Source organism: Artemia franciscana, chromosome 15 (assembly GCF_032884065.1).
Source record: "Artemia franciscana chromosome 15, ASM3288406v1, whole genome shotgun sequence".
Taxonomy (NCBI): domain Eukaryota; kingdom Metazoa; phylum Arthropoda; class Branchiopoda; order Anostraca; family Artemiidae; genus Artemia; species Artemia franciscana.
Window position 1 is genome coordinate 20,551,803 of NC_088877.1, and position 23,154 is coordinate 20,574,956.

At 34.1% G+C, this 23,154-nt stretch overlaps 1 protein-coding gene across 7 annotated transcripts in view; it reads left to right on the forward strand.

The window, feature by feature from the left end:
- The window catches only part of LOC136036160 (uncharacterized), a 91,786-nt gene that overhangs the window by 61,240 nt on the left and 7,392 nt on the right, over positions 1-23,154 (forward strand). For 2 of the 7 annotated variants that reach the window (XM_065718221.1, XM_065718219.1), the window contains exons 6-9: positions 350-527; positions 5,845-6,054; positions 17,188-17,370; positions 20,467-21,236. In XM_065718221.1, the coding sequence (XP_065574293.1) occupies positions 350-527; positions 5,845-6,054; positions 17,188-17,370; positions 20,467-21,236 (1,341 nt within the window). The remainder of the gene's footprint in view (positions 1-349; positions 528-5,844; positions 6,055-17,187; positions 17,371-20,466; positions 21,237-23,154) is intronic. The other 5 variants (XM_065718224.1, XM_065718222.1, XM_065718226.1 and 2 more) reach the window with 3 other exon arrangements.

Below are 23,154 nucleotides of genomic sequence, written 5' to 3' on the forward strand. Positions count from 1 at the left end.
TATTTTTTTCAGTACTTCCAACTTTTCTTATTAAAAAACAAAACAAATTACTTTGAATCTACACTCTGGTCGGTCATTGATACAAATTACGAACATTAGTTGAACTTAGCCGAACTCAACAAAATGCATATGGGTGTTCTATTGGCACTGTGATCGAGCGTTGTTTTGATTTTAACTGCAAGTGGGACTATAATGTGACTTGACACAATTCTTTCGTAAAGTAATCTATGACGAAAACTTATTCATTTTTTTTTAAATTTGTGGACTTTCACTAATTTTGAATACCACCCTAGAATTATTCTACAATGCATTGGGATCATTTAATGAACACAATGATCTTTTTTTTAAGGATCTCGTTATTCAGTGAGGTCTTTGCCAACACAACATAAGGAACCCAAGCGTGAAACAACACCAACACGGGCCCCGTTTCTCGCTGGTGCTGCACGATCAAGTTTTAGGACTAAGACTAACTCTGAACCTAGACAAACAAGGCCTTTAGCAACACAAACCCTTGGACGAAATGTTGGGTAAGTCTTTTATTACTTTGAAACTTGATAGTATATATAAAAAGGATTCTGACAGGTCATTCCGTCTTTCGGATGAAAAACAAGCGTGAAAATACCTAAATTATTTTGTCTAAGCTTGGCACCAAGCTGTCCAAAGGACATAGTAAAACTAGATCAGTAATATCTAAAGAATCTCTAATTACTAAAATCTAAAGGAAAAATGAAATTTTCCGAGAAAATAATTTTATTGTATTTTATATCTCATGAAATAAGTTATGTCACATAATATTTACAGCCTATGTTTTGTTATATATATATATATATATATATATATATATATATATATATATATATATATATATATATATATATATATATATATATATATATATATGTACAAACAGCTCCTCCCATTTAATCTACCCTCTGTGGTCCAGTATATTTTACCCTGGAACACGTATTTTGGTCGAACCTTTCTCAAAACGCAGTTGAAACTAACACGAGATTTTGAAACCAACTTGTAATTTCTAAAAACATCCAATAATAACATTACACTACGAATTACCGTAATTAGTTTATTAATTTAAAATTAGATTCTTTAAAATTTAGTGTCACAAAGCCAAGTTTCGCGTTCAAGAGAAATCTGACCTGTCTACCCGTGAAAAACCTCATGTTGCTTATATTTATGCTTGTTTAAATGTTCACCGGAAAACTTGCATCTCGGTCTGGCATTGTCTAATGATTGCGATAGGGAATGATTGTACTGTCTAAATTTATCTATAGTGTCCCCCATAAACAAACGCCCGCGTATGAAGCCTGAACTCAAAGAATCGCAAATTCGCCAACAAAATATTTCAGTTACAAAAAAAATGACATGTCTGACGTGTATAATGATCTTTGCTGTTGATCATTACCGCCTTCGGGGTGTACTAACTCCATGCTGTCATATGAGACACAGAAGATATGTAATTTTTTGTAATATTTTAAATATATGTAATATGTCTCAAGGGCGAAAATTCATGAAAATGTAGGGGAAGAAGTTTTTTGAATATCCAAAATTATTTATCCAAATCTGGGGATCACATTTTATTTTTCTATTTTTCTTATGAAATCACAAAAAAGGTGGATTTTTCATTAATTCAGCTGATAGTTTTAAAATTCGATTTTGACTTCCCCTTTACCCCCCAAATCAGCGCCTCTGATATATCTTTCAAGAAGAAATATCATTCAGAAAATGAATCCTCTCCCGATAGCTTACAATATTTTGGTGCTCATAAGGCAAGTTCTAAAAGATTTATTTTTGCGCAAATTCGTCAAAAAAGGAAAAAGTATGTGATGTATTTAAAATCATGAAGGAAGGAATAGAATTTAATAGATTTCAATGAAGAAGGGTGTGGTGCCCTTGCTTTTATTTTCAAGTTATACTTTTTAAGGTTCTTCTTTTTCCAATCATTCCAATCAGGCCGTATCCAGGGGGGAGTATGGGGTTTGAGCCTCCCCCCGAAATGTTTGTCTGACTCGTAAAAACGTAACAAAAAAGAATATAAACAAATTTTTGATTCGATTTAAAAGTGTTTTATACCCCGCCTCCGAAAAAATTCTTTTGTACAACCTCATCCGAAAAAAAAATCCTGGATACGCCCCTGATTCTAATACTAAAAGAAATTAAGCAATGGAATGGCCTTGTTTCCTCTCCTAAAAATTTGTTCTTCTTCACTGCGATATTAATAAAAGTGAACAAATCTTAACTTCTGTAAAGGACCATAAAGAATAGACGTTTCCAGAAAGAAAAGAACTGAACAGCATAAATAAATTTTCTTTTGGCGGCATAATTTACAATTCAATTAAGCGCGTACAGCAAACTGAAGATTAACTAATTTTTCCTGGCGTGCCTTTGCATAATGAGCGGAAATTGGACTTAGGATTGCAATTTCTTTTTCCTTTTTTTTCGTCTTAAATTTATACACCCTATGCTTTTTGTTTTTTATACAGGAAACGAAACATAGGTTTCCTGTAAACATGTGTTAATATTTGATGTTTTTTGGAACATTATAATTACACGCCTACTCCCATCCTCATGTATAAAAAATTTAAACGAATAAAGCAGCGTTTACGTTCAGTTCAAGCAAGACTGCCATACCTAAACATTGGCTATGTACTTACCTAGGCATGGAAGTTCAACCACAGATCCATGTGCCCGCTACTCTTAAAGTGTAGATGAGGAATATAGTGATATCATATAAGGAGCTTCCTTATTCATAGAATTTGGGACCCTAGCCACAAAGCTGTAGGACTAAAATACGGGGAAGCAGGGCATTTTTTTTGGGGGGGGGGGGAGGTGGAGTTTGGCATCCTAAAAAATAAAAGAAGCTTTGAAGTATATGATAACTTTGGGAACGGGTGGTTCGCATATTTCTGAGTGTTCACTTAAAAAAAAGAGAAAGAGGCAAATTAAGTGTAAACCATAGGAGATTGTGCGACAAATCGTAAAAATCTTGACACTTCGAGAGGCTCCTGGAGGGATTTGGACAGGGATCCTTTCCCCTCTGTAGACGCCTAGTCTGCTCCAAAAATGATGATCAAAGTAAAAGATTGAAACAGCTGAAGAATTCTAAGGGCCAGACGGGTAGTATCCCCATTTTCACTTTAAATATACCCATAACCACTACTCTTTCCTTCTTTTAATGAATTAAGATGACGAAGACGTTTAACGACTACCCCCTCAGGGAAAGACACAGGAACATGTTACGTAATAGGGAATGTTTTCTAAGTGATCCAGGTGTCTGTTACGTCACCGGGAATGTTTTCTAAACGATGCGTATAAACATTTTTTCTTAGATAGCGATTAATGGTGCAATGAATGTATCCGTGGGTAATCTGTCATTGGCGCTAACAATGTTGTTCTTCAGCAATCCATCTTTGATTTCCTTGTTGATAATCTCTGCTAGTTCCCTTTTTGTTTTACCAGTAATTTCTCTGTCTATTGACACATTATTTTTACATAGATAGCAGTTTCAGCACATAGACAAGCTATATTGCATGACGTTGCGGGGTTACACCTGCTTTCTTTTTACCTTTATTTAAATGGTAACAGTTGGAGGATGGTGATAAGATCTAGCAACAGCTAACATGTTACCAGCAGCAAGAAGTTGGTCTTCGTCATCAATTAAAAGTTTGATATTTGCATTCTCTTTCAACACTAACTTATCTGGTGATGTTACTCTCGCATATCCACCTGTATAACACTTGAATTTTCTCGATAATCTAAAGGAATTTAACTCCTTACTGTCATGAAAATGCACGAATACATATCTTAAAGTGTTATCATTAGAACTTGTTTCATAATTCAAATATTTATCTTCCTCGGCATTCGATGTTACTACAGCGCTATCATGTACGCATGCCTTCTTCGAATATTTAATGTTTACTTTTTTAAAATAAAATGTAGATGTTTAGTCTTCCGATGCAGAAATAATGCTGAAGCAAATCATATGATCTAAGAAGTCGCCGTCGGTTAAGTCATCCTCAATAAATTTAACAAATCATGCAAACTTTTATTACATAATTAACACCTGTATCTCTTACAAAACATCCCTAATACGTAACTTGCACCTGTGTCTCTTAGAAAACATTCCTTCTTACGTAACATGTACCTGCGTCTTGCCCTTAGGGGGTCGCCGTTAAACTTTTTCGTCATCTTAAGTCATTAAATGAAGAAAAAAGTAGTGATTATGGACCGTTTAAAGTGCCCATGGGGTACTACCCAGACGTGCGTTAAGGGAGAGATGAAGCGATGTTTGGGGTTTTATCCTCCTACATATTTCTTCCGATGTGGGGGGATCTTATATTTTAGTGACCCTGGATAAGCTTTTCGGGGACATCAGTCTTTTCTCGACAGATTAGTAGGCTACCATTTTAGTACCCTTGTTCTAGCTAAAATAGCGCTTCGACTTCTATTTTTTTTTTTACTCGAAAAATTCTTGCAAATGTAAATATATACTGTGGTGCCAGGCGTACTCCCAAGGAAACTACCCCCTCCCTCCCTGACCAAAATTCACACACCCCTCTCCCTTCCCCGACGAAAATTCCTCCTGTTGAAGATTCTCCCCACATACAAAATTGAGAGCCAAAATATGAAAAATAATAATAATGAAGAAAAGAAGGAATTCTGGAATATCTGCTTGTATTCCAAAATATTGGTAGCCTGTGCGGTGTATGACAAATACACTGTAGAAATAAAATTGGATTTTGAACAAAAATTTCCTATGGAGTTTAAACAAGCAAAGAAAAAAATTTTTCTTTTGTTGAAACTGTAATTCGTGTTTGAGTTCCTAGCAAATTTAAATTTTGTTTTACAACAAAAGAAACTGTAATTTACAAAACATGTTTTTTGGAATTTCTGAGTTTGTTGATTAGAGATATATGGCTGATATTTTTTACTGGGGGGAGGGGTAAGGATTGTGGGTGTGAGTGAGTAAGTCGAGTTTCGTAGAGGGTCATGTTTACCCATACAAGTTTATAAACTTCAGGTTATTGTCAATTTGTTTATTTAGAAAAGAAATTATGTGAAAAATAGCGCAGCATAGATATATAAAATCAAAATAAATTAAGTGCGTCTTTTACAAATATTGTTGACTTCCACCCAAGTTAATAGTTATCGATTTGCGAGATTTTTTTATTCCAATTTTGATTTAAAAAAAAAAAATTGTGCTCTACAAAGGGGGTTTTTGGGAATTTTTGAGCTTTTCGATTAGAAATATGTGGCTGATATATATATATATATATATATATATATATATATATATATATATATATATATATATATATATATATATATATATATATATATATATATATATATATATATATATATATATATATATATATATATATATATATATATATATATATATATATATATATATGCCGTGTTGCGGTTTTTTCGATAATAACCTATCGATGATGTAGATAGCGTTAAATCACCTTCAAAATTTAGCATCATTGATCCTCCTGTTTAGCGCTGATTGATTCTCATTAGTTCCCTTTTCCTTCACTATCAATTTCTGGTCGCGTTATATTTATGATTAAATACTTTGACTGAAGAAAACCTTTTTCTTAGAATAATCAGTCTTTCCTTAATGAAAAATCGCTTCTCTTAATTCTTCTCATTATTTACCGTAAAGTGCGATATTTTGTTGTCATTTCTGCTATTGCTGATGATATGGGAGTAGGGAAATTATCAAAATTAATGCGATAGTATTAATGAGTGCCACTAGGGTAAGTCAGGCAGTTGGCTATTTGGATAAAGAGGTCTTGAGACTTACATACAATTTTTTAGGACAAAAGCAAGGTCTTTGGCATCGCCTACGCTGTCCCGAAGGGTGAACTATCCTGCTCGGCCTACCGTTCTTGACCTTTTCTCCCCTGGAAAGCGATCAGAACCAGAAGGAGTGGAATCTATGATGAGTGCCAGTTGCATACAGTTGGATACTCGGAACAAAAATAGCATCAGTCTAAGCAACTCTGGAGTTAAAGAAGAAAGGAATAAGTAAGCTCCCAATTTTTCTTTTTATTTAATAACAATTATGGAAAAAAACGTAACATAAGCACATCCCCTTCAAATTCCACAGCATAATATAGAGGAGGGATAATAAAAAAAGAAAAACGAGAAAAAACCACTTAACATAAACCTCAGAAAGGGTGTAAAAGCAAAACACAACTACAACATCATATACCTTACTACCACTCGCTTAACCCTCTACACTCAACTTCATCTTTAACACAACTGAATAAAAATAAAACACTACCGTTAGTGATTTAATACCAATTTAATCTATCAACTGTGCATCCTGTTACATTAAGCATTAAAATCATATTCAGAAAACAGTTCATTTTTTTATTGTAAACGTTACTTTCAGTCTGTCTGAAAAAGAATAAAGTATTATATAAAATGCTCATACTCTAAGTTATTTAATTATTTCTGAATTATTTTGTTCAGTAATTCCTATTTTGGAATTTATTTTAGTTACCATAGCCCAAACACGGACTTGCATTTATTAGCTGGACAGTTTCTTATGATTGGGATACCGGTAGAACCGAGGCTTGCCGTTCCAATTGTTACTGACAGTGAATGGAAACATTAAGTGGGCTGGAAGATTAAAAATGAGACCTTCATTCGTAAACTCAAAGTTTAAAACAATATTCTACACTTCAAAAAAGTATATAAGTGCAGTAAAAACTGTAAAATACTTAAGTTGTTTCTTAAACTACAAAATTCGCAGGTTTTATTTTCATTCCTCGAATTTGTTCATTTTCACGCTAAGATCCATCAACACTCTAACAATTTTTCAAATTCTTAAAAGATTACACCTAAGCCGTATTAAGGGAAAGGGCCTGGGGTTTGATCCCCCACCCTTCCGAGATATTGTTTCGACTCGTAAAAACGCAATGAAAATGTATAAAAACACATTTTGTTGCGTTTTTGTACCCCCCCCCCCCCCCTCTACGCATAAAAATAACTACTCCCTGAACAAAATCCTGAATATAGCCCTAGAATATACTAAAAATTTCTATTAATTAGCTTTCTATTACCTCATTGACATGCAATTATTTTAAATTTTTATTGATATAATTCTGCGATAGAAGTGGGTTTTAAACGTTAAGCTTGGCAAATAGGGATGGTACAAATATTATATTTTAGACTAGATTGTTTTTTTTGTATTGCAAAATAATTTAATGTAATTAAAACTTTTCTAGATACACTTGTGAAAATGTTAAGGTCATTGGTAGTATCAGGCACGTCGGGGGCGTTGGGATGTAGAGTGGAGAAAATGTCAAATGTGGGGGAACTATAAGGGCAAATAAGAAATTAGGATAAAAATACCAAATATATTGAGATTTTCAAAGAGAGAGGGGAAAAGCGGTCCTTGTGAACCCAATTTTTACTAGTCTATTTCTTTAGGCCTTATATCTAAAAATAATATGAAACAAACGGATAATATACGGTACCAAAATCTGATGTCAAAAATTTTAGTCCAAATTTGGAAAACCTTTCCAATAGTAGTCGTACTCTCCGTTTTTCCGTTAAAGAAAAAAACTATCTTTTTCGAAAGTTTAAGGTTTCTGGGGCAGAATAAAACTTCAATTTCCACAAATCTCCAGGAAATGTTCTAAGCTAGCCCCGCTGAATTTAAAACAATCGCGTAGCCAAAGTACTAATGAATCCTACCAGATTGCTTGAATTTTTTTTTACAATGTTTCAATCTTGCTAGGCTAAATTCCAATCATTTATATTAAAAAGAAATTACACTATAAAAAAGTTACGAATTCGGAAGCAAAACTTCAAAAAATAACGCCATCTGCATTCGCCAAAAGTAATTGTTCTTAGATTATTTATACTTCATGGAAGACATATTTTGGTAATAAGTGAATCAATTTGAGAATCGTCTGCTTAAATATGAAGCTCAGATTTCGTAAGCGGCATGCTGCTGAAGCGGTAGTTTCTTTGTCAAAGATTATAATAAGACTAAAATGAGTAATAACATACTAAAATAGAATAAAAAAGAAAAAATCTGCCAACTAGCGTTGTTTTTCAGCTCTAAATTGGTAGGCTATAAGGTAGATCAAATAGAAGAAGAATACAAGCAACCAAGGCCGTATCCATGAGGGGCTTTCCCAAATTTTTGTCCAATTTGTAAAAACGGAACTAAAAAGAATGTAAGCAAATTTTTGATGCGTTTTTATAGTTTTTTTTACCCCCCCCCCCCCCGAAAAAATACGGGATACAGACCTGATAGAAACTAAATCAATTCACCCATAAATAAAGGTTTCCATTCCTTGTTTAATCAAGACTACCCTTTCGCTTATGTTAGACGTTAGACGTCTTGATACGAATTTTGCCAGATAATATCCCCAAAAATTGAGTGTTGAGTTTAGAAGCACTCAAACACAAAATTGGAAACATTTTCAAGGAACTGAATTCAGTTTTAGAATCCCGAATTTCGTTTTAATAACGTTTGCTGTATAAATTTAAAAATTTCGATTTTGTAACAATTCTCATAAATAAGTCTTTGTAGTCAGCAGAATCTTCGTATAACAACATTGGTAAGATAAGCCTGATAACACCAACAGGATTGTTCTTGTTTTTTATTGATGACATTTTAGCATCGAATAATGTTGTGTTTTATATTTGGTTTATATTTATATCTTTGCTTTAGTTATTCCATTCTATTAGACTGCTTTCCAAGCATAAGCTCAACGTCAAATTTTGTAGGAATGTAATTTTTCTCGATATTCTGGTCTGAGGAGACTTCACATGCATGGATAAAGTTAGAAAGACCATGTGATTGCTCCAGGTCAAATCATTAAGTTAACAAGAGAGTTGCTAATGAGGAAATTCTTTTTGTAATTTTCTATTCATTAGAAGTCACCTCACGTTACTTTAAATTTAACTAAGTTCCTATTAACGGCTAATGACTGGCATTTCTGAATGATTATCTCAAGCAATTCATTCCAGATGCCAAATCTGCGAGATTAAATGCTGAGTTTTTAATGGTTTAGCTTTTAGAGACCAAAGTAGCTGATTTTAGTTTTTTTTTTAGTTTTTTTTTTTTAGTTTTTCTTAGTTTTAGTTTGATTTTTAATTTGTACTAACATTTTTACTAACCTAATTGTATATAATTTGTACTAACCTACTGATTTTCAAAGCTATAAATAAAATGAACCTTAAAAATATTGAAGAATAATACTTAAAACGGTGTTCCTTTTCCTGGAGAGGGGGGAGGGAAGCCAAAGACAGCATATTTTTGTAGGGTAGGCGGACAACAGGTGTATCTAGACACCTGACTACCTTAACCGATATACCCTTAAGTTAGTTAAGTTTATTGTTAATAAAAATAGAAATTAACAAAATGCACACATATGTATATAATACAAGAAAAACAAAGTAATTCAATTAAATCTTCTAGCATACCCATGAACTTGCAAAGGCAAGTTGTCCTAGGGGCGTGCGAGGAATAGAAGAAAAAAAGAGAAGATGTTAGTACTACCTATAACCACAAATTAAATATACCAGAAATACTAATAATATATATATATATATATATATATATATATATATATATATATATATATATATATATATATATATATATATATATATATATATAATAATAATAATAATAATAATAATCCACTATACTCCTTCACACACCGCAACAAAGAAAGAAGAAGAAGAAGAAAAATGACAAATAATAGCTTAGAACTTATTAATAGGATACATTTTTGATCATTGATTATCATAATTATTGCTAGTCCATAAATTTATAAATAAAATATAAATAAGAATGACATAGAGTTGCTACTGGAGTCACCGTAACGACCAAAAAAAAAAGGAAAAAACTATCTAAATAATCCACTATACTCCTTCACACACCGCAACAACGAAAGGAGAAGAAGAAGAAAAATGACAAATAATAGCTTAGAACTTATTAATAGGATACATTTTCTTATCATTGATTATCATAATTATTGCTAGTCCATAAATTTATAAATAAAATACAAATAAGAATGACAAATAATAACTTAAAACTCGTAGTTAGAATACAGTTTCTCTTTAACTTTATTTCTAAATTTTTCAAACCTTTGTTATGTCATTAATTGTCTTATCATTACTATTCCATAATTTTATTCCTCGATAAATAAAGGGGAACTTAGACCTTGTAGGGATGATAATTGGAGCAGACAACGCCTTGCTTTTTCGAGTGTTATAATTTTGGTGATCAGACCTAACCTGTGTAATTTTCCTTCTTTAATCTTGCCCAAAAGTAAAGCAAAACCTCAAATATATTATTTTAGTAATGCTACTGATGATGATCGCTGTATGTGTAGTCGAAATGTCCGGACTTTTGTATTTGTTTTTTCACTGTCTAGATAAAATGATTTATCCCCGTTTGAAAATTTATTTGCTCGTCATAGAACGGCAGTGTGGTCGAAGAAAGGAATACCTAACTTAAGATGTTACGTCGAAAATACGTCGTGTATGTGGGGGAATGAGACCAACCAAGTGAACAACTATAAACTCGACATTTTATTTGCAATTAGAAGACACAGAAGGCTTTACCACCTTCACTGGAAATTTGTTTTACTTTCGGGCAAGATTAAAGAAGGAAATTTACATAAAGACTTTGAATGAATTTTTTCAGTGAACTCTCTTTAAAAATAATCTAGTGAATAATCCGGAAGTTCATTATTTCGTGAATGACCCGAAAAGTTATTTATTTTGTATGTATAAATATACTAGTTTCAATTATATTATTCTAGTAATTCTACTGATGACGATCGCTATATATGTGATCGAACTATGTGGAGTTTTGATCCTGTCTTTTCACTGTCTAAATAAATGGATTTATCCCCGTTTGACAATTTATTTGTTCATTATTCCAATTCATTTGAAATAAAACATACCTATAACACAAGAAAATTGTTTTATTTACATAATGCGAAGAAAACTTATTCTTTAACCTAAAACCATTTCCTAGGAGAATAGCATGTCTAAAAAACACACCAAAATGATCAGAAGTGTCACTAACAACAACACGGGGGGATCAGGGTAACATCAGAGAACATGTTTTCAATACATGTCGTGGATGTATCTGTGACCCTCGTAGGTATGTTGATTGATGGATGTAATCCAAATGATAGGAAAAGATTCAATAGTCCATATAGATAGTTAAATCACTCGGAATGGCCACTTCAATATCTGATCTAATACATGCAGCAAAGCCCCCATGTTGACGCAATTACCCTTTTTTTTCAATCATATCCCTCTAGACCAAGCAACTCTGAATTGTGATCATTAAGCCATGTCTAAGTTAAAGCTATCACCTGAAAAACAAATATTAACTAAATCTTCCATAAAGCTATAACTTGAATATAGCCCTTGGCAATTCAGATGAAAAATATTGAAAAATTACCAAGTTTGCGGCAAATAGGGCCAATATCACACGGTAAAACATAATTCGAATTTTTGAGCTGCAAGCGAATGCCGCACCCAATGGGCAAAACTCCACTCGAAACATCATTATATCTACGCACAAAATCTATTTTATTAATCTCTAATTCCTTTAAGTTCTGAGGTGCTGAAGGAGATTGAAATGTACTATCCATAACTAAGAGTTACAAGCCCTTTCTTACGGTGACTCCATCTTTGACACGGATAAACACTGAGGTAAAATACACCTATCAATGACTAATTACTTCATGAACTAAGAAAAAGAAACTCAAACTAAACTTCGCCATTATTAACAGAACAATACTTTTCTTATGGTTTAGTAGCTTAGCGCCACAGCTTAGATACAGCAAAAATAAATTGAGTTTTTATAACTGTATTGGTATCTAAGCTGTGGCGCTAAGCGACTAAACCATAAGGAAAGTATTGTTCTGTTAATAATGGCGAAGTTTAGTTTGAGTTTCTTTTTCTTAGTTCATGAAGTAATTAGTCAATTGATTGGTGTATTTTACAACATCAGATTCAGCGTACCCGACAACCCTACTGTAGAAGTTTCAAGCTCCTATCTACAAAATGTGGAATTTACTTTTTTTTTTTGTCAGAAGACTGATCACGGATGCGTGTTTATTTGTTTTGTTTCTTTGTGTTTTTTTCTCAGGGGAGATCGTATCGACCCAGTGATCGTAGAATGTTGCAAGAGGGCTCATTCGAACGGGAATTAAAAGCTCTAATGTCCTTTTTAAGTGATCAAAAAATTGGAGGGCACCTAGGCCCCCTCAAACGCTCATTTTTTCCCAAAGTCACCGGATCAAAATTTTGAGATGGCCTTTTTGTTCAGCATGATCGAAAAACCTAATAACTATGTCTTTGGGGATGACTTAATCCCCCAGAGTCCCCGGGGGAGGGGCTGCAAGTCACAAACTTTGACCATTGTTTACATATAGTACTGGCTATTGCGAAGTGTAGAGCAGTTTTCAGGGGGACTTTTTCGCGTTGGGGTGGGATTGGGTCGGGGGAGAGGGCTTACGTGGGAGGATCTTCCCATGGAGGAATTTATCATGAGGGAAGAAAATTTTCTCCAGTCCAATTGCTCCGACTTTTAGATTCAGACTGCCAGTTTCCTGTCTCCAGCCGCTAGCATCGCTACCGCGCACTATGACCCCAAAATAAATCGTCTTTTCATAACTCGATTTAATCAAATAAATCGAATGTTCATAAGAATCTAAACGAGTGAAATTCGTTTAGATTCTATGAGTTTTAGGGGGGTGTTTCCCCCTATTTTCTAAAATAAGGCAAATTTTCTCAGGCTCGTAACTTTTGATGGGTAAGACCAAACTTGATATAACTTATATATTTAAAATCAGCATTAAAATTTGATTCTTTTGATGTAACTATTGGTATCAAAATTCAGTTTTTAGAGTTTCGGTTAATACTGAGCCGGTTCGCTCCTTCCTACAGTTCGTTACCATGAACTGTTTGATTTCGTTCAATGATTTTGAAATCTTGCACCGCGGCAAATTCAAGACCTGAAGAAACAACACTCGCAAAGATATCTTTTGCAGCAGATATCATTTCACATGGGACAGTCCACAATATGGGATTTTTATCAAGTTTTTCGAATTCAAGCCTAGCTAATCTGTTGCCAGTGAGATTAATTTTAGTCCCCTGATTCATAACCTGATCAGTGAGGACTTTTATGTAGCTCTTTAATGCATCTTTTTCTTTTTCAAGAGAACCCAGGCGGGTATCATTATTTGACAACGATTGCTGAAAATCTCTTTGAATATTCTCTAACTTTGCCACTCGCTCATCCATAGACTTAAGTTTATTTTCAAGTGAGTCTAATTTTTTTTTCTTTGTCACTTACAAGCCCAATCATAGTTTTGATGCTAAAATCTTAGCATCGGTTTATCAGCTAAAGTTGCCAACGATATATTTGAAATTGAGTCTGAACTGCTACCTGATACGTCAAACATTTCTTTTTTTGAGTTCCCACCTTCATTTTCGTCATGCCTTGATTGTTTTTTCGTCCCATTATTAATAATTCATAAAGTCCGTAAAATTGAATTCACAATAACAGTCCAAAGCTTATTAATAATAACCGATATAGTAATAAACTGCATCTAGTAATATACCAATAGTATCCTACTTAAGTAGGTAAACAGATAATTGTCTATTAGTAATATACCAATAGTATTCTTACATTTGGACAGGTAAATCAGTATCCAAATAAATATTATCAGTGAGATTCAATATCTATTTCGCTTGAAATTGATAACTGTAAATAATGGACTGCGCACCAGGAAACAAGGTTTTACTCGGTCAAAGTCATAATCGCCACTTTGCTCTCCAAACACTTTTCAGGCTCTAAAACCCTTATGGTCACTTGAGGTTATGAGTAAAGCTGGAGTAATTCTGCTTAAATCTTTTTGGAAATTACCAAAATATTCTTGATTGGTTTTTAGCGGAAGGCGAATAATTAGTTTATATTACCATGTCATATAATTATGGGACTTTAGGCGATAAATAAAAGTTCGAATAAGGATAAATCCTTTTATTAGACAGTGATAATAACATTCACAAAATATACTGGATATTAGGGTATTTCTGCTGATGACGATCACTGTACATGTGATCGAAATATCCAATTATTTTGTGCATGTTATTATCACTGTCTAATAAAAGGATTTATCACTATTCAAACTTTTATTTGTCGTCATGGAAAGGCAGTGGGTGTCTTCGAAATTACTTACATTATGGGGCGTGAAGCTTAAAGTTCTGGATCTTGGGACAACGGTCTTCCCAAAAAATCTCCAACTTCTTTTGTCAAAAAGACTTGATGTCACAAAAAAACAGAAGAATAGCTATTTTGAGCTGGTGGTGGATCGGAACCGGAAAAATAAGCTTCGAACATTTTTACCAGTTAGAAATCCCAACTTCAGCTAAAATTTATTGTTGCTATTTTCTTCAGTTTATTCCCTGAATCAAAATGATATTATGATGTAAATGATTTAGAAAAACTGATGAATGAATGTAGCTAATTTTATGGAAATGAGAGTGTTGCTGAGATTCAGCCAGCCAATAGGTAATCTAGTAAGTACGATGTGAGACTATAGATCAGGAGTCGGTAACCTATTTTGGCTGTCGGTCAAAATCGGTATGAAAGTTAGCCGTTTGGGTTGGAAACCTTAAAATTTAAAACCACCTTATAGTGAATTTATCGTCATCAACTACAAGGCTAATTACATAAATAGATGCCAATTTATTTTAGATTTTTTGACAATATTTTTGTCACAACTTCAATGCAACGCTGAACATGGCATTTCTTTGATTCTCTCAATTTCTGTGTGCTTTTAATTTGTAAAGTTATTAAATAAATACTCAGAACAACTTACAAATACGTTTTTCAATAACTATCCGTCCCTGAGTTGTTCTCTGAGTCTGTGGTAATTTTTTATTATTTTAAAAAGTAGAGTTAGGAGAAAGAGTCGAACATAAGCGTAAAGAGCGAGGCGTTAAGGTTGGGACAGCCCCTTTCATATACGGAATAATTTCAGTTCGTTTTAAGTTTTAATGTCGCTCCTTACTTTCAGTTAAAAATCCTTGTTTTTTTATTTAATTTCTGAACGTTTATGAATTAATGCCGGTTTGAATTTGGCTCCTTGTACATGCCTAATTAAAACTAAATTTGCATATTTATTTTAATTTTTTGGCTAAATGACTGTTTCGAAATCATAATCGGACGATTTTGAGAAAAAAGGAGGTGGGGCAGTGGACATAGTTGCCCTCCAAATTCTTTTGGTCACTTAAAAAGGGCGAACTTATAACGTTATTTACGAATGTTTTTATTAGTAATAAACATACGTAACTTACGAATTAACTTACGTAACGAACTTCTGTATTCGTGTGTTTTGTTATGTATATGAGGGGGTTCGCCCCCTCTTCAATACCTCACTCTTTATGCTAAAGTTCGAATTTTGTTCCAGTATTGACAAGGGGGCGAACCCCCTCATATGCCGTAATAATTTCTGTTCATTTTAAATTTCAATGTTGATCCTTACTTTTATTCTTGGAAATCCGGCACCCGCTCATGGAAAATTCCCTTCCCCCATGAAAAATTCCTCCATGGAAAGATCTTCCCAGGTAACCTTCTCATCCACCAGAAAAAATCCCCCCGAAAACGTCTGTATATTTTCCAATAATCAATACTATATCTAAATACTGGGCAAAGTTCACAACTTGAAGCCCTTCCCCCGGAAGGTCAATTGGAGTATTAAGTCATCATCAAAGACATAATTATTAAATTTTTCGACTATGATGAAAGAAATGGATATCTCAAACTTTTAATCGGAAGATTTTGGGAAAAAATGAGCGTGGAAGGGGGCCTAGTTGCCTTCAAATTTTTTAGTCACTTAAAAAGGGAACTAGGACTTTCAATATCTGTTTGAAAAGCCCTCTCGCAATATTCTAGGACCACTGGGTCGATACAATCACCCGAGGAAGAAAAAAAACAACAGATAAACACGTATTCGTGATCTTTCTTCTGGCCAAAATACAACATTCCATATTTTTGCAGAAATGAGCTTGAAACCTCTATAGTAGGGTTTTCCAATACCCTGAATCTGATGGTGTGAATTTCATTAAGTTTCTATGACTTTTAGGGGTTGTTTCCCCCTTTTTTTCGAAAATGTGGCAAATATTCGTAGGCTTGTAACTTTGGATGGTTAAGACGAAACATGATGAAATTTATATATTTGAAATCAGCATAAAAATACAATTCTTTTCATGTATAATCAAAATTCTGCTTTTAGAGTTTCGGTTACTATTGAGCCGGGTCGCTCCGTTTGGTGCCACGAACTCTTTGAAAATTTGCAGTCAATTTGAATTGAAAGCCATGCAAGCACTGGCGTAATTTTGTCAAAAATCCTTGGGGGGGGGGGGGAGTTTGAGCCAATTTTCCCAAATCAAGTGAAAATGACAGTGAAAGATGAAAAAGGAGGCATATAGTACCTTAAAGGCAAAGATATACTAAAGAAAAATGACCAGTTCCCCTGGATGCTTGAATTATGCCGGCTTAGTTTTGACAAGATTTTGAAGTAAATAAATTACAGGGGGGGGGGGTTCTGGGGGGTTGCAAACTGGGATCTGGAGGAGACAGTTGCAACTTGATAATTTACAGCAAATATTCAGTTTTCAAGTTTCTCCGTAAATACATTTTTTAGTTTAAAAAAAATATTATTCACTGTAAGTAACCTACACTATTAATTGTGTTTATTATTGCCATGTTTTAGCAGTATTTAAGAGTACTTGTCTTGAATCTAGCATTTCTATGTTTCCATAACTCTAACTCTAAAGGGTCCTATATTATTTCTCCATTATGACTCCATTCAGCAAAAATTTACTAAAACCCTGATTGCAACTCCACGACTCCTACTTCACAGCCCTGGATAATAGTCCCGTAGCTAGATTCTCCTAAGACCCCTCTCTTTGTCGTCTCTTTGGTTGAAAATAGAGGAAATAGTGTAGAGCAAAAAATTACAATTTCCACTTACATCAATTCTACCTAAACAGAGAAGGATCGTTATCCAAGTCAAAGTGAATACCTTGAAATTACTAGTTTCAGAAAATTTGACTTCCAAGTCAAACTGAATACCTTGTAATTACTAATTTCAGAAACTTCGACTTCGCAAATCAGCTAAAACGTAAAGTCAAATTTGCGTGCGATTTTGGTAGCATGTTTGGTACGAGTTTTGATGAAAGTAGTCAAGATGATACTGGTTTCAGTACAACTTATGATAATCCATTGCTTCTCAGAACTTCTTTGTCCATGGAATACCTTTCAAATAAAAACATCCAGTAAGGTTTTTCACTACGGCACCACAAGACTTTTTATGTTTAGCACATATTTTATTTGATCCACGGTTAAGCTTGTTCTTTTCATGGCTGCACAATCATTTTGTTTTGTTGTTGCTTCTAATTTGGCTAATCTTTCCACGTAGTTAGACATATAAAATGCTAAATTACACTTTACGCGTTCCCGCAGTCTCAAAGGAAAGACAATTCAAGGAAAGTTACATCCTCCCATGAAAAATTCCCGCGTACTTTTAAATTTAAAAGTATTTGAAAAATTACGCCAGCGAACAATTCTTTCCTTTGGAAATTAACCCCCTGCGAAAAACTCCTTGTCCACGGAAAAACGTCCCACCAAGAAAATTCCCCTGGTAATTCATCCCTTGGGAAATTCCCCCCAACAATTTTCTCCTGCGCAAGTTTCCCGTCATCACATATAAGATAACGATCGTATTTTTAGATTTAAAAGTAGAATAATTGAAAAATTAGGCTACCCGTTTTGATTACCGTCGGGCGCTGTTGGATAATTAATATCCAGAAATGTAAAGAATGTGACATTTGGACGAAAGGAACTGTCAAATATTTGTATTTAGGGATCTCTAATTTCAGTCAGCATAAAAGGTATTAAAATGGCCATGGGGGATTAATACCTAAAACCTTTGCAAGCACGTATATCTTGAAGTTTCTTGGCAATCAGACGAACAGTGTAGTAATGCATGCAGGATCTGGATTGTATGAACAATGTAGTAACCGCACTAAGGAGATTGATAATCTTATTAAAGCTTCAACAAGACATTAAAAACGATATTTATTCAGATTACCGGCGAATACAGAAAAAACTTTTCGATTTTTTTTTTTTTATTTTGTTTCTGACTTCGTGAAAATACAGTTATTTGATGATTATAGGATTTCCTTAAATGACGCTTCCTAGTGCTAGATTTACTGCTACATTCAGAGAATATATTTTAGTATATAGTACCCTTTGTTCAACCTTATTTGGGGTTCATCCAATTACATTATGGATGTAACAATTTACAATCGATTTCCGATAGATTGAGTCTTGATGATTGTCATGTGATTATTCTTTTATGCCCACACCGTAGTTTTTTTTCCATATTTTGCTACTAAGGCTGTGTCAGCTTTTCTTCGCTCTATTCTAATATGTGGCTTGAAGGGTTATTACTATGTAAAGGCATTATTTTGTCCATTCAACTGGTGGCTCCACCTATTTACCTACTCATGGAATGATTTTTCCATATTTTCTGGTTTTCCATCCAATTGAATTTAGTATCTTTTTAAATATTGTATAAAAAAGATTTATTACAGAATTGAAAAAACAATTAATACCAAAAACTCTAAAAAACACAGATCTTTTTCTTAACGAAGAAAAATTAAAACCATTCCTTGGACAAATGATTAAACTATAGTCCTGTGGGAGGTATTATTTAAAGAACCCTTCTTCTGATGGAATTAAATATCGGAGTTGAAAATTCAAATGAACAAAATTGCTGCTTTGCAGTTTATACAACACAGCTAGAAACACCTCTAGAACCAGCTTTATAATGAAAACACAAATCTGTTGAAAACCACAAGTTTAGGAGTTGAAAGGTCCTTAAGTACCCAAGAAGAAAATAAAACACTAATTTATAAAGTTATCAACAGTCTTTCACCGGCCATGATACCAATAAGTTTTAACATAAAAGTTTAAATTCTCTAAAAAACTCAACCAAGCTCAGTTTTCAGCAAAGAATTAGTTTTTCAGAATTTTATAAACATAGCGAACCATCACGAGTTAGTTTGTATATACTGTTTTCGTATATATAATATTGCATAAACTATGAAGCAATTATTTTTGTTCTTTTTGAATCTTTGCTGTTTGCTTCCATCAGAAAAATATCTTTTTTTTAAAATCAATTGTTGTCAATTTTTAGGTTTTGTAAATATATGTAATAAACCTTACAAAAAGATCCTTGTACAACTTATTTGATGATACCAAAGAAGTCAATACGAGTTCTTATTTAAACATGGCTAGAAATGTAGGCTTTACCCCCCCCCCTCCCCCTCTTAAACATGCCCACAAAAAATGTGCAATTTTAGTAATATAGCCATAATACCTTCCATGACAGCCATATCCCTCCATTCCATGACAGCCCCAGCTTTTAAGGTCATCCCCGTCTCACCATTCCATGACAGCTAGCAGATGCCTATTACGTCATAGGCAATGTTTACTTTTGCATGTTATGCTTGCTTGTTACATGATAGAGAGTGTTTAAAAAAAATCTAAGGTTGTAGGGAGAAACCTTCAGGTCCCCACTAAATCAGAATTTCTTTGGATGTTACTTAATAGGGAATGTTAGAGTCCGTTTTTCAAACGGGGGGAGTTTCATTAAGACATCTTCCTTCAAGATGTTTTACAAGATATTCCAAGGAATTTTATTAGACGTTTTCTTCAAGACATTTTTCAAGACATTTTTCTTCAAGACCTTTCAAGATTTCTTTAGTTCTTAATTAATAGGGAATGTTTACTGATTTTAAGGATCACGCATTCACATGTGACTTGTTTTTCTTTCTGGGGCCCCATGGAGAACCCCCGCTTGTAACTGAGGAGGACACACAAGTGAGATGTTACATAATGACGGCGTATACGTGGGGTTTTACATAACACTTTAAGAGATGTCAGTATCTTGGCTATTTATCTCAAAGGTCTCTAATCTTCTACGGTAAAGTTAGTGACTGGCAGATTTGAAACGTAGTCCCAAAACTTTTAGGTGCGGGTCTTTCCGCTACGGGGTCACAAGGTGCCAAAATCTTTTAACTAAGTTACCACCACAGATGTGGCAACACTAGTTGTATTGCTCTAATATTTTAAAAAGAAACTACATGGTATTCCCTTTCAGAAAGTATTTCAGTACTTAAGCCTTCTAAGGAACCTTTGTCTGTGTTCGAAAGGAAGATTGTACCATTAATCTTCAAATGTTCTCTCTCTTTACCAAGTAGATGCAGCTCACATTATCTTACATGTGGTAAAAGAGACTTTTTGGAATGAAATTCGGTCTGGAATGAAATTAGCTAAATACCTAAAATAATGTTTTTGTCTTTTAGGTCAATGAAAAATGCCTACGACCCTTATTTATCTGCACAAAAGCAAATGGAAGAGCTACTTGATTCTGTTGCAAACTACAAATTTGGAGCAAAGTCTCAGGCTGACGGTGATTCAAACAAGGTAGATCAGAAAGACACTAGCAAAGATGTTCGAACTACTACCGAGGTAAAAGAAGATGAGCAACCAGTTGTAGCAACGATCGTTCAGACAAATTCCTTTCCTGTTTTACCAGAAAGAGCGGAAGTACCTGGTAGAATTTCAAGAACACCTTCAAGTAAAGGCTTTACTCTACAACAGAAATCTCTTCGCTCTAATTATACTTCCTCTTTTAAAATTGAGGACAGATTGTTGAGTCGTAAAGACAGTACCGACTCAGAAGCATCCATGAAACGGTCAACGTCGATTCCACGGCCTATTTATTCACGAAGCAATTCAGGGGTCCAAGATTCAGAAATACAAGTTGGCTATAGACAACCTGTTGTAAGAAGTCGGTCATCCCAAGCTTCTAAAGAACGTGTCGTACTTGCCGAAAGCCCCTCCTCTTTTACGAATGGAGTTCGTAAAGTTGATAGTTCGGAGAAGACCCCGGTGACCCCTAAACCTGTATATCCTCGTACTGCTGCAATTTTTAAGCAAGAAACGCCGCCTAATCCACCACCGAGAAAGTCTTTAATGGCAAAGACTTCAAGAAAAGAAACACTTACCTTGGAGACTCAACCTGGGCAAAAAGCTCGCTCTAAATTGGATAATGAAGGTATGAATAATTTAGGTAAGCGACACTTTAAGAAGTTCAAAATAACAGTAATAATAAATAAACATAAAAATTTTCAGACCTTTTTTCGGTTTGGTTCCTCTGTATAAAATTTTTCTTTTTTATTAATCTTTCTTCTACTTGAATTCCTAGCCCCGACTAACTATTTGAGAAAAGAAGAATAGCCCGGCGGGGAAGATATGATATCTTATAAGAGTTCTTTTATCTTACATTACATAAGAAAAATAAAAACTAAGAATAACATAACCACACAGAAAATAAAGAGGTTGTGAACACAGAGAGTACCGTGTTAAAACATGATTGTGAGGACAAGAGAATCTGGCGAAAATGAAAATGGGCACATCTATAAACATAACGAGACAACTTTTATAACCAGAAGAAGAATCTGAAAAAGAATAACCGTTTTTTTTTGTTGGTACTTCTACAAAAATGGGTAGTTGGAGGATATAAAGGTGTTAAACGGTGTTGCACACTGTCTCCTAAATTATTCGCCCTGTTTATAAATTCTGTAGTGGCGTTTATGGAAAAGAAGGAGATGCCGATGGTGAATTTATATACTGTATTCATTTTCATGATGTTGCTCGCAGATGATATTGTTTTGGTTGCCGATCAAACAGTTCGTGCGAACGAACTGTAGTAAGGAGCGACCCGGCTCAATAGTAACCAAAACTCTAAAAAATGGAATTTTGATATCAATAGCTACATCAAAAGAATCGCATTTTAATGCTGATTTTAAATATATAAGTTTAATCAAGTTTAGTCTTACCCATCAAAATTTACGAGCCTGAGAAAATTTGCCTTATTTTAAAAACTAGGGGAAAACAACCCCTAAAAGTCACAGAATCTTAACGAACATCACACCATGAGATTCAGCGTATCAGAGAACCCTCTTGTAGAAGTTTCAAGCTCCTATCTACAAAAATGTGGAATTTTGTATTTTTTGCCAGAAGGCAGATCACGGATGCGTGTTTATTTGTTTTTTTTTTCCAGGGGTGATGGTATCGACCCAGTGGTCCTATAATCTTGCGAGAGAGCTCATTGTAACGAAAATGAAAAGTTCTAGTGCTCTTTTTAAGTGACCAAAAAAATAGGAGGGCACCTAGGCCCCCTCCCACGCTAATTATTTTTCCAAAGTCACGAAATCAAAATTCTGAGATAGCCATTTTATTCAATGTAGTCAAAAAACCTTATAACTATTTCTTTGGGGACGACTTACTCCCTCACAGTCCCCGTGGGAGGGGCCACAAGTTACAAACTTTGACCAGTGCTTACATATAGTGATGGTTATTTGGAAGTGTACAGACGTTTTCAGGGGGATTTTTAGGTTTGTGGGGGGGTTGATAAGAGGGAGATATGTTGGGGAACTTTCCTTGGAAGAATTTGTCATAGGGGAAGAAAATTTTCATGAAGGGAGCGCAGGATTTTCTAGCACTATTTAAAAAAACCAATGAAAAAATAAATATGAAAAGTTTTTTTTCAACTGAAAGTGAGGAGAAGCATTAAAACTTAAAAAGAACAGAAATTATTACGCATATGAGGGGTTCACCTCCTCCTAATACCTCGCTCTTTACGCTAAAGTATTTTTAGTAATTTCGACTATTTATTCTACGGCTTTTGTGATTCAGGGTTGATTTTTAAGAAATTGGGACAAAATTTAAGCTTTAGTGTAAAAAGTGAGGGGGTGAACCCCTTCATATAAGCAATAAAAACATGAGAATGCAAAAGTTCGTTACGTAAGCTAATTTGTAAGTTACGTATATCTTTTACTAATAAAAACATTCGTAAAAAATTAAAAGTTCTAGTTGCCTTTTTAAGTAACCGAAAAATTGGAGGGCAAGTAGGCCTCCTCCCCCGCTCCTTTTTTCTCAAAATCATTCAATCAAAACTATGAGAAATCCATTTAACAAAAAAAAAT